Raw genomic sequence first — 12,500 nt, forward strand, 5'->3', positions numbered from 1 at the left:
GATAGAAACGGGTCACGCAGACCGGGTACAGATGTTTCATAAAGGGTGGTACAGAGATAGAAACGGGTCACGCAGACCGGGTACAGATGTTTCATAAAGGGTGGTACAGAGATAGAAACGGGTCACGCAGACCGGGTACAGATGTTTCATTAAGTGTGGTACAGTGATAGAAACGGGTCACGCAGACCGGGTACAGATGTTTCATAAAGTGTGGTACAGAGATAGAAATGGATCACGCAGACCGGGTACAGATGTTTCATAAAGTGTGGTACAGGGATAGAAACGGGTCACGCAGACCGGGTACAGATGTTTCATAAAGTGATGAAGTAAAACAAACAGGCAGCTGTGAAAGCTTGGAATGAACCGTACTTCAGATCACCTGTTCAACTGGACTCCAGTACGGATCGATGAACCCGGGTCCGGTTCAGAGCATTCACACTAATCAAACCAACTGGACTTTGGGGTCATGTGGACTCTGATCCGGGCCCGGGTCCCTGATGTGAAAGCATCTTCAGACGTTGTCGTTAGAATATCTGTAGAACATTCAGTCAGTGTGTTCTTCACCAGTGAACCCGTTTAAAGGTCCGTTCAGTCGCTCGTTGGTTAACTGGCTGCTTCTGTTTGTTGGTGACTCGCCGTGCGACGCTGAAATACCTCCCCAGGACCAACAGGTGTTCTATTAAACTCCGATCTGTGGGAGGAGACGAGGAGACATTAAAGATAAACGCCGTCTCTCCTGAGTCACTGTTCAGGTCAAACAGCTCCTTCTGCTTCAGCAGCCGCTGCTTCAGACAATCAGAGCAGGAAATGATGCCGTCTGACGGTAAATAAGGTCTCTGAGGACGGACCGATGACAGGAAACAGCCTGTAAGACGTAGTTAACCTCCTCCTCCTCCTCGCTCTGTAAACGGTGACTCAGCACTAGTTTCAGCTTCGTGGAGAGATTCAGGTGAAAGATTTAAATCCATTCATGCCACTGCTGAGAAGAAGAGTTCTCATTGGTTTAATCCCTCTGAGGGACAGAGTCACGGACTGCAGCGGTGAATCGGAGCGTGACCGATGATCCAACGGCTCTCATTGTTGTCTCTGTGAGTCTGTGAGGACACGGAGCTGTATGATGACGGTTTAATGTGAGTGAGCAGTGAGGAGGTGTTCAGTAATCTGACAGGGATTGGTCTAATCTGTCCCCGGAGGACGGATTCCTTCACCTGAAGGAGCTCCTGCTGGGACCAAAGCAGCGCCATGGACACACGGCGCTCTGTCGCCCGCTGAGACCGCCGACGACGAGACACGGCGCTCTGTCACCCGCTGAGACCGCCGACGACGATACACGGCGCTCTGTCACCCGCTGAGACCGCCGACGACGATACACGGCGCTCTGTCACCCGCTGAGACCGCCGACGACGATACACGGCGAGAACAGAGGGCGTTCAGCTGACTCTCAGGAAACACATGAAGAACTGAAAGTTCACATCAGAAACCCGGAGTTAGTCTCTGAGAGCTGTTTTAACCTCATTCACTCATTTAAACGGCCAAATTCAGCTGTTTCTTTACGATGCAGCGTTTAGAAAGAGCAGTGGTTAGAAAGAGCGGTTCAGGCTCACAGTGAGCAGTCAGTGTTTCAGTGATTAGCTGCAGATCCTTTAGCTGATGGATCAGGACACTTAGCATCGACTGAAGCTGTTTGACTGAAGCTGTTTAGCATGCATGCTAATGTTTCAGCCTGTCAGTATTGTGTCTAGTAGCTGGAGTGTAATCACGGAGGAGCTCCGAGTTCAGCCTCTTAATGACACGTTTAACTGTGACGTTGGTGTTTAGCATTGACTGAAGACTCTGACGTTGGTGTTTAGCATGCAGTCAAATAAAGGGCTAATTTCCCAGCCTGACTAATGACTGATGTGTTTAGCATGTGGGCTAATGAGCGAGGTATTTAGCATGCGGGCTAATGAGGCTGATTAGCGTTGCTCCACAGAGAGACGCCTGCGTTGATGCTGTTGACTCATCGCTAAGCGTCAGTGTGGCGAGCGGCGAGCAGCAGCAGCAGCAGCAGCAGCAGCAGAGCGAGACGGAGATGTGGACAGATGAATGTGTGTTTAAATGACGAGTGTGAATATGTAGAAGACACAATCACATCTCCTGCTGTCACGCCTCATTTACTCCTCTCATATTGGAGGTTTTTCACGCCGGAGAGACTTCCTCCTCCTCGCTGACTCCTCCGGAGACGAGCGGCGCTCCGTCATCACACGGAGAAAAGAGAGTTTCATTTCTTCTGCTGTCACATGACAGGAAGTCAGTTTACTGGAGACGATGAACTCAGATCATCTTCAGGCACCAAGAACACCGGTTATTATTGAGGTGTTTCTGTCATGGTGGTGAAGAGGGAGGAGGTGGAGGTGCTCTTCTCTCCTCCGTCAGTAATAATTGAAAGAGGAGGTGACCTGATCAGAGGACGGGGTAGAAAGTGTGTTAAAGTGCGTTTCAGAGGGTGGAGGTGAACTGATCAGAGGGAGGAGGTGGAGGAGCTCTTCTCTCCTCCGTCAGTAATAATTTAACGAGGAGGTGAAACCGGAGACGAGCAGGAGGAGGAAGGAGGTCGACTCAGCACATTCACACTAACTCTCTCTTTCTACATGTGAACCACTAAACACACGGATGCAGATTTGACTACAGTGCAGCACAGCTTCCTGTCAGCAGCTGCTCACATCGGAGCGCCGTCTCCTCGCCGTTAGGAGCCGCCGTGGCCTCACAATTAAAGGGGCGGTCTTTTCTTCAAAATCATGTAATGCAATCAGCATAATTCAAAACACACTTGAGCCTTTCATTACTCTCAGAGGGATGGAAAACATCTGCTGTCTGCTGTCTGCTTTCTGCACCGACAACGCCAACAACAACGACAACGCCAATAACAATGACAAGGACAAGAATAACGACGACAGCGACAAGAACACCGACGACGACGACAACAATGACAACGACAACAACAACAACAATGACAACGCCAACAATGCCAACAACAACAACAACGCCAACAACAACGACAACGCCAATAACAATGACAAGGACAAGAATAACGACGACAACGACAAGAACACCAACGACGACGACAACAATGACAACGACAACAACAACAACAATGACAACGCCAACAATGCCAACAACAACGACAACGCCAACAACAACGACAACGGCAATAACAATGACAAGGACAAGAATAACGACGACAACGACAAGAACACCAACGACGACGACAACGACGACAATGACAACAACAACGACAACAACGGCAACAACAACGACAACGCCAACAACAACGGCAATAACAATGACAAGGACAAGAATAACGACAACAACGACAAGAACACCAACAACGACGACAACAACAACGACGACAACGACAACGACAACAACAACCACAACAACAACAACGACAACGCCAACACCAACAACGCGACAACGACAAGGACACCGACAACGACAAGGACAGCGGCGACAACGACAAGGATGACGCCAGCGACAACGACAACATCACCGATAACGACAACGACGACGAAGAAGACAACGATGCCGACAACTCCGACGACAACGACAACGCCAACGCCAGCGACAACAACGACGCTTCCTACTGAACACTCATATAATCCTGACGTTCACACTAACTCTCTCTTTCTCCTCCTCCTCCTCCTCCTCCTCCTCCAGTAATCAGAGCTCTAGCGTCTTCGATACTTCCAGTACCTCTATATATATATATATATATATATATATATATATATATATATATATCAGTCCTTTAATCTCCCCTCAGCAGCGATCTATAGTTCTAACATTACACAGCAACAGGTTGCTCTCAGATCAGCGGTTATTTACAGAGACCCTGAGTAGGACTCCTTCCTCTAGACCAGGGAGTCTCAAAGTGGGGTCCGGGGACCTCCAGGGGTCCGGGGAAATCTGCCAGAAGATCCGTGAAAAGTTTTCAGATTCATCGAATAATATCTAAATTTTGGACTCTACAGAATAACGACGCAACGTTTTGCGCAACGTTGTTGTTTTACGCAACGTGTTCCGTAACGTCTTATTGCTGCCTTGTTTGTCTCTCATGAAGTCGTATTTCTCAGTGTCAGAGTCAGTGATCTCTTAGTGATTTCTCAGTGATTTCTCAGTGATGTCTCTGTGATTTGTCAGTGATTTGTCAGTGATTTGTCTGTGCTAGAGTCAGTGATCTCTTAGTGATTTTTTAGTGATCTCTCAGTGATCTCTCAGTGATTTCTCAGTGATTTCTCTGGGATCTCTCAGTGATTTCTCAGTGTCAGAGTCAGTTAGCTTTAGCTCTGCAGGATGTGATGATCTCTTCTCTGTAACTGTAGACAGGAGCTGAGCCAGCAGCAGTGGGGGGGGGGGGCGCCTGGCTGTTAAATCCCACCCAGATGATGCGAGGGGGGGGGGGCAGATGATGGCAGAGAAATGAAACAGGACATTAGGGAATCAACGTGTGGTTCAGAGATTAAAGACAAAACACAACAGGAGTTGTTAGTTTGGAGACGGCGTTGCCGGCGACGGCGTTGCCGGAGACGGCGGTGGGAACGTCAGGGTGAATAAGCTACTCTCTGCTGAGTGTTTACCTGCAGGATGAAGGGAAACGCCGGATGCCGGCAGCGATCTGCCATAATCCTCCGTCCATTTCCTGTTGGAGGTAAAGAGAAAACAAGCTCTTTGATCACCTGCTGAGGAGAAGCTAAGCTGTTGCTGCTTCAACGCCACATTCAGGCTCTCTGGAGTCGACTTTACGCCGCTGCTCTGAGAACAGTTTACTCTAACTCTCCTCTTTCAGCATCCAGAAGGAGTTCTATACACATTCTGCACATTAATAAACACTCCTCATATCTGATCACAACATCACAGGCTGTTAGAAAGCATTTATTAAACATCAGTATGCTGCTAATGAATGTTAGATGACAGGACTTCAACTTTCAGACTTCCAGCCCGGAGACGCTCTTCATGTCCTGTGAAATGAAAAGTAACGTTGACTTGTTGTGTCACGTTCGTCCAAGGTCCCGTGACTCCCGTCCCTGTATTTGTGGTTCTGGTGTATTTGTGGAGCTGAACTGAGATCAATGCTGCTGAAGCTTCCTGACAACAACTCAGACAGTTTGACTTTGAAGGTTTCCAGGTAGAGCAGATGGTCCGGTGTGTACCTGGCATCGCACACTGAGCTGTGTGTGTGTGTGTGTGTGTGTGTTGTGTAGCTGATCTCTTCTCCGTTGTTTTTCAGGGGAAGAGTTTTACGAGACGTCTCCATACGAACCGATTCACTTCTCAGAGGAGTTCAGACACGCCTCCATCATCTCAGGTAGGCTGCCGTGTGTGTGTGTGTGTGTGTGTGTGTGTGTGTGTGTGTGTGTGTGTGTGTGTGTGTGTGTGTGTGTGTGTGTGTACCTGGTCCTCACAGAAACAACCTCAGCTTCAGTGAATAAAGGGTTCAAATAATAATGACGTTTTCAGGGTTAACCACACACACACATATATACATATATACATATATATACAGTATGTATATATATACTGTATGTATATATATACTGTATGCTGTTTTTTATGCCTAAGTTCTCAATGATTGACTGATTGATTGATTGATTGGGTAAATAAGGTAGTCTCAGTGATCAATTGTCCAACTTCATAGAAACATAAAAATTATAAAAATAAATAAAAATGATATTATAAAAACCTTAAACCTGAACTGACTATGTATTTATATAATATATATATATATATTATATATATATATATATATATAGACGTATTATTCGGGAATAAATAAGTATTTAGTATAATGTATATTTTTACAGGAAAGGACAGATTGTGTTGCCTTGATAAGTGTGTGTGTTATTGAGCAAGCTGACACACACACACACACACACACACTTATTAAGGTTAGAGCAGTGACTGATGGGATGTCTCTGGATGTCTCTGGATGTCTCTGGATGTCTCTGGATGTGTCGGGGGGGATTACAGGAAGAATACAAATCTCAGCGGCTCCTCCGCTGATTAAGATGAACTGAACAGCCCTCGCTGCCGCTCCATCTGTGAGTGCATGAAAGTGTGTGTGCGTGTGCGTGTGCGTGTGCGTGTGCATGTGTGTGTCCTTTGATTAAAACCTGTTTCCCATCCAACACGGAGGAGTCTCGTTATTTAAAGGGCAGAGAGATAACCTTTGTTTATATTTTATTATATATTTATTGTCCATATATCAGCCGGTACAGCCCGCTGGGCGCCAGATAGCCACGCTCTCATTCGCTTTGTCACGCACCCCCCCCCCCTCGCCGTGTGATACAGACGCACCCTTCAGCGTCTGTATGAGCTCTCCTTTAACTTATAAACCCGTCTGATTCACTATTAAACTGAGTGATCAGGAGACGTGGTGACGTGAAGCCCCGCCCCCAGAGAGGTGAAGCCCTGCCCCTAGAGAGGTGAAGCCCCGCCCCCAGATAGGTGAAGCCCCGTCCTTAGAGAGGTGAAGCCCCGCCTCTTCCTGTGACCACCACGGGACCTTATTTTATAAAATCTGAACAAAACGGAGAGATGAATATTTATTCGATCCTGATTCCTTCTATAGAAAACATGGTGCACATGTATGATGACATGTTGGTTGGAGCTGCTGGCAGCGTGTCACATCACCTGTCTGGAGGAATGTGAGGATATGATGTGGAGATAGAGGGAGTGAGCAGATAAAGAGGCAGCAGAGAGGAGAGGAAGGAGGGAGGAGGAGATAAGAGGATAATAGAGCAGAGAGTTGAACAGCAGCGGCAGCAGAAAGAGCAGCAACACATTAAAGCATGTTTCACACAAACAGCGGAGAGAATGGATCAGAGGGAAGACTCAGCGTGACGGACCGCTGCTGAACATCTGGATGTGTGTTTAGAAGAGAAGTTTACAGATTCAACATGAGGATATTTAACTCTTCAGGGAGAGGAACAGGAAGGGTTAATGTTTAGAAGAGAAGTTTACAGAATGAATATGAGAGTAGTTAAAGGGACTGTTAGTCAGAATCCTAAATGTGTTGTTAACAGCTTCACCTGTGTCCGTTAAGTCAACTAAAGTCAGCGTCCTGTTGCTGGCGCTTGTGCTCGCTCTACATAGACATGAAGGAGCATCGCTCAACACAGTGAGGAGACACACGTCAGCTAAAAGCACAATATCACTCTATATTTCAGCTGCTTGGCAGTAATGTTAGCTGACCAGACCAAGGTCTCTCCATGAATCAATGCTGATCCTAGTGTTGGCTTTTCCCGCCTCAGCCTCCCGACCGCGGCCGGAGGGAACGGGGGAGACGCCGGAGTTTTGGTGGGAGACGATAACGTTTCTCTCTGCGGAGCCCCGTCACTTCACAAGACACGGGAAACCTCTGTTGGTCTGGAGGAGCTGCAGCAGTTATTTCTGCACAAACGTCCACTGAACATTCACTAGATATTCTCAGAGCTAAACTAACTCTTCTGCAGTGTGGAGTGAGCAGCATGCACGTGAGAGGAGACCTGGAGACCAAAGCTACGGTCTCCCCCGCGTCCTCCGACCGCGGCCAACACTGTTTAACAGACGGGCTGCACTAGATACAACCAAGAGGTTTTGGTGCTTCACTGGAGTTTGTGTTTGAGTCTGAACAGCGGAGACACACGAGAGACCATGAGACACCGACCAGCAATGATTTATACCTGGAACAAGTTACTAACAGGAACTTTAACATCACTTTGACTCTCTCACTTCCTTTTCTCTCAGTATTTCAGTTGTTTCCTGACTTCTCTCCAGACTTCCTCTACTTCTTATGTTTCCTGTAAAAAGATGTGAAAAGTCCATTTAGCTGCTGCTCTCTTCTTCAAAGTCCCAACCAAATTAAAACATGACTTTTAATCTGGTTAATTGTGTGAGAATCCTCTTCAGGCTCTTTGGGGATTAACAGTGATAAGTTCAAAACTTTAGTCAATCCTAAATGTTCCTGCAGACGAGAGAGTCCTCGTCTGAATCCTCCCACTGGAGCTCTTTATGTAACGTTAGTCAAAGTAGGTTTTAATACACTGTATATGTATATATGTATATATATATATACATATATACTGGAAAAACAAAGTTCGGAAACTTGTGTTTGGTGGATTATTTCTCTGTTGTATCAATGCTAATGGTCATTGTATTCTACATGGTTGAAAGCCTGTTTATTTACCTTCACAATGATGTCACACTTGTAAGGATCGTGTATTTGTGGGATGAGCAGCACAGCTGATGATGTGGGGAGCGCCCAAGAAAAATTTGCCAAAATGCTCTGCTGATGGTAAACAGTGTATTCTCATAAGGCTACCAGGAAGCCTGCAATGACTGCCCTTCACCGTCAGGCCCGTTGGCGCTGGTGTCGACAACACAGACAATGGAACCTGAACATGTGGGGGAATGTCATGTTCAGTGATGAGTCCAGGTTCTGTCTGCCAAAGTTGGATGGCAGGGTCAAAGTATGGAGACGACGTGGAGAACGCTCTGCTGATTGTTGAACCGATGGAGTAACAGCTTTTGGTGGGGGCAGTGTCATGGTGTGGGGGGGGGGGGGGCATCTCCCTCACTGGTAAAACAAGGCTTGTCATCATTGAAGGCCATCTCAATGCAGGGAGATATCGGGATGAGATTCTGCAGCCAGTGGTGATCCCATATCTCCACAATCTGGCACCTAACTTCATCCTCCAAGAAACAACGCCCCCCCCCCCCAGAGCCAGGGTTATCACAGACTACCTCCACAATGTGGGAGGAGAGAGAATGGAACGGCCTGCCAAGAGTCCACACCTCAACCCAACTCAACACTTGTGGGATCAGCTTGGGCGTGCTGTACGTGTTAGAGTGACCAACACAACCACGCTGGCTGACCTGCAACCAATCCTGGTTGAGGAATGGAACGCCATCCCACAGCAACGTGTGACCAGGTTGGTGACCAGCATGAGGAGGAGGTGCCAGGCTGTTGTGGCTGCGTATGGATCTTCCACCGCTACTGAGGCTCCTGACGGTGGATTCAACCAATCAATATGTCTTGTTTGTTCCTTGTTACTGATAGAGAGTTCAATCATCCACCAAACAACTCACAACAAGAGTCAACATCAACAGGAGAATACACTGTTTACCATTGACGGAGCATTTTGGCAAATGTTTGTTGGGCGCTCCCCACATCATCAGCTGTGCTGCTCATCCCACAAATACATGATCCTTACAAGTGTGACATCATTGCGAAGGTAAATAAACAGGCTTTCCAACCATGTAAAATACAATGACCATTAGCATTGATACAACAGAGAAATAATCCACCAAACACAAGTTTCCGAACTTTTTTGTTTCCAGTTTATATAAATATATATCAGAAAGTCACACAATAACACAAACTAACTACCGGATGGATGCAGCGGTGGACCAGCTCCTCTGTTCTGAGAGGTTAAATTACTGTTTTTGTGAATGGAGTCTGGTGGCGTTGGAGAGAGAGAGATAAAGGGCTGTTAAAGATTTGCACTGGGACCAATAACAGTTGTGTTACGCTGGTAGAGCAGCCAGGAGATGGTTAAAGGGTTAGGGTTGTGTATCCAGCTCCATCATCAGTGTGTCTGTTCAACACGCTGGTCTCAGAGCCGCTGAGAGAACGAAGCTCTTAGCTCCATCATCAGTGTGTCTGTTCAACACGCTGGTCTCAGAGCCGCTGAGAGAACGAAGCTCTTAGCTCCATCATCAGTGTGTCTGTTCAACACGCTGGTCTCAGAGCCGCTGAGAGAACGAAGCTCTTAGCTCCATCATCAGTGTGTCTGTTCAACACGCTGGTCTCAGAGCCGCTGAGAGAACGAAGCTCTTAGCTCCATCATCAGTGTGTCTGTTCAACACGCTGGTCTCAGAGCCGCTGAGGGAACGAAGCTCTTAGCTCCATCATCAGTGTGTCTGTTCAACACGCTGGTCTCAGAGCCGCTGAGGGAACGAAGCTCTTAGCTCCATCATCAGTGTGTCTGTTCAACACGCTGGTCTCAGAGCCGCTGAGGGAACGAAGCTCTTAGCTCCATCATCAGTGTGTCTGTTCAACACGCTGGTCTCAGAGCCGCTGAGGGAACGAAGCTCTTAGCTCCATCATCAGTGTGTCTGTTCAACACGCTGGTCTCAGAGCCGCTGAGGGAACGAAGCTCTTAGCTCCATCATCAGTGTGTCTGTTCAACACGCTGGTCTCAGAGCCGCTGAGGGAACGAAGCTCTTAGCTCCATCATCAGTGTGTCTGTTCAACACGCTGGTCTCAGAGCCGCTGAGGGAACGAAGCTCTTAGCTCCATCATCAGTGTGTCTGTTCAACACGCTGGTCTCAGAGCCGCTGAGGGAACGAAGCTCTTAGCTCCATCATCAGTGTGTCTGTTCAACACGCTGGTCTCAGAGCCGCTGAGAGAACGAAGCTCTTAGCTCCATCATCAGTGTGTCTGTTCAACACGCTGGTCTCAGAGCCGCTGAGGGAACGAAGCTCTTAGCTCCATCATCAGTGTGTCTGTTCAACACGCTGGTCTCAGAGCCGCTGAAGGAACGAAGCTCTTAGCTCCATCATCAGTGTGTCTGTTCAACACGCTGGTCTCAGAGCCGCTGAGAGAACGAAGCTCTTAGCTCCATCATCAGTGTGTCTGTTCAACACGCTGGTCTCAGAGCCGCTGAGAGAACGAAGCTCTTAGCTCCATCATCAGTGTGTCTGTTCAACACGCTGGTCTCAGAGCCGCTGAGGGAACGAAGCTCTTAGCTCCATCATCAGTGTGTCTGTTCAACACGCTGGTCTCAGAGCCGCTGAGGGAACGAAGCTCTTAGCTCCATCATCAGTGTGTCTGTTCAACACGCTGGTCTCAGAGCCGCTGAGGGAACGAAGCTCTTAGCTCCATCATCAGTGTGTCTGTTCAACACGCTGGTCTCAGAGCCGCTGAGGGAACGAAGCTCTTAGCTCCATCATCAGTGTGTCTGTTCAACACGCTGGTCTCAGAGCCGCTGAGGGAACGAAGCTCTTAGCTCCATCATCAGTGTGTCTGTTCAACACGCTGGTCTCAGAGCCGCTGAGGGAACGAAGCTCTTAGCTCCATCATCAGTGTGTCTGTTCAACACGCTGGTCTCAGAGCCGCTGAGGGAACGAAGCTCTTAGCTCCATCATCAGTGTGTCTGTTCAAACACGCTGGTCTCAGAGCCGCTGAGGGAACGAAGCTCTTAGCTCCATCATCAGTGTGTCTGTTCAACACGCTGGTCTCAGAGCCGCTGAGGGAACGAAGCTCTTAGCTCCATCATCAGTGTGTCTGTTCAACACGCTGGTCTCAGAGCCGCTGAGGGAACGAAGCTCTTAGCTCCATCATCAGTGTGTCTGTTCAACACGCTGGTCTCAGAGCCGCTGAGGGAACGAAGCTCTTAGCTCCATCATCAGTGTGTCTGTTCAACACGCTGGTCTCAGAGCCGCTGAGGGAACGAAGCTCTTAGCTCCATCATCAGTGTGTCTGTTCAACACGCTGGTCTCAGAGCCGCTGAGGGAACGAAGCTCTTAGCTCCATCATCAGTGTGTCTGTTCAACACGCTGGTCTCAGAGCCGCTGAGGGAACGAAGCTCTTAGCTCCATCATCAGTGTGTCTGTTCAACACGCTGGTCTCAGAGCCGCTGAGGGAACGAAGCTCTTAGCTCCATCATCAGTGTGTCTGTTCAACACGCTGGTCTCAGAGCCGCTGAGGGAACGAAGCTCTTAGCTCCATCATCAGTGTGTCTGTTCAACACGCTGGTCTCAGAGCCGCTGAGGGAACGAAGCTCTTAGCTCCATCATCAGTGTGTCTGTTCAACACGCTGGTCTCAGAGCCGCTGAGGGAACGAAGCTCTTAGCTCCATCATCAGTGTGTCTGTTCAACACGCTGGTCTCAGAGCTGCTAATTCATGAGGCTCTTTTCTGTTGTTGAAGTGAACTTAAAGAGTAACTCGACTCTAAATCCACTTCAGTCTCTATTTATTTAATTTAGCTTCAGTTCCCCGTCAGAAAATGTACTACTAGTATAGTATGAGGTAGTACTAGTATAGTATGAGGTTGAACTACTAGTATAGTATGAGGTAGTACTAGTATAGTATGAGGTTGAACTACTAGTATAGTATGAGGTAGTACTAGTATAGTATGAGGTTGAACTACTAGTATAGTATGAGGTAGTACTAGTATAGTATGAGGTTGAACTACTAGTATAGTATGAGGTAGTACTACTAGTATAGTATGAGGTTGAACTACTAGTATAGTATGAGGTAGTACTACTAGTATAGTATGAGGTTGTACTACTAGTATAGTATGAGGTTGAACTACTAGTATAGCATGAGGTAGTACTAGTATAGCATGAGGTAGTACTAGTATAGCATGAGGTAGTACTAGTATAGCATGAGGTAGTACTAGTATAGCATGAGGTAGTACTAGTATAGCATGAGGTAGTACTAGTATAGTATGAGGTTGAACTACTAGTATAGTATGAG

At 47.6% G+C, this 12,500-nt stretch overlaps 1 protein-coding gene across 3 annotated transcripts in view; it reads left to right on the top strand.

The window, feature by feature from the left end:
* The window catches only part of gfra2b (GDNF family receptor alpha 2b), a 95,345-nt gene that overhangs the window by 55,376 nt on the left and 27,469 nt on the right, over window positions 1–12,500 (top strand). For all 3 annotated transcript variants that reach the window (XM_037752649.1, XM_037752648.1, XM_037752650.1), the window contains exon 3: window positions 5,267–5,344. In XM_037752649.1, the coding sequence (XP_037608577.1) occupies window positions 5,267–5,344 (78 nt within the window). The remainder of the gene's footprint in view (window positions 1–5,266; window positions 5,345–12,500) is intronic.

This window comes from Sebastes umbrosus, chromosome 19 (assembly GCF_015220745.1).
Source record: "Sebastes umbrosus isolate fSebUmb1 chromosome 19, fSebUmb1.pri, whole genome shotgun sequence".
Classification (NCBI taxonomy): Eukaryota; Metazoa; Chordata; class Actinopteri; order Perciformes; family Sebastidae; genus Sebastes; species Sebastes umbrosus.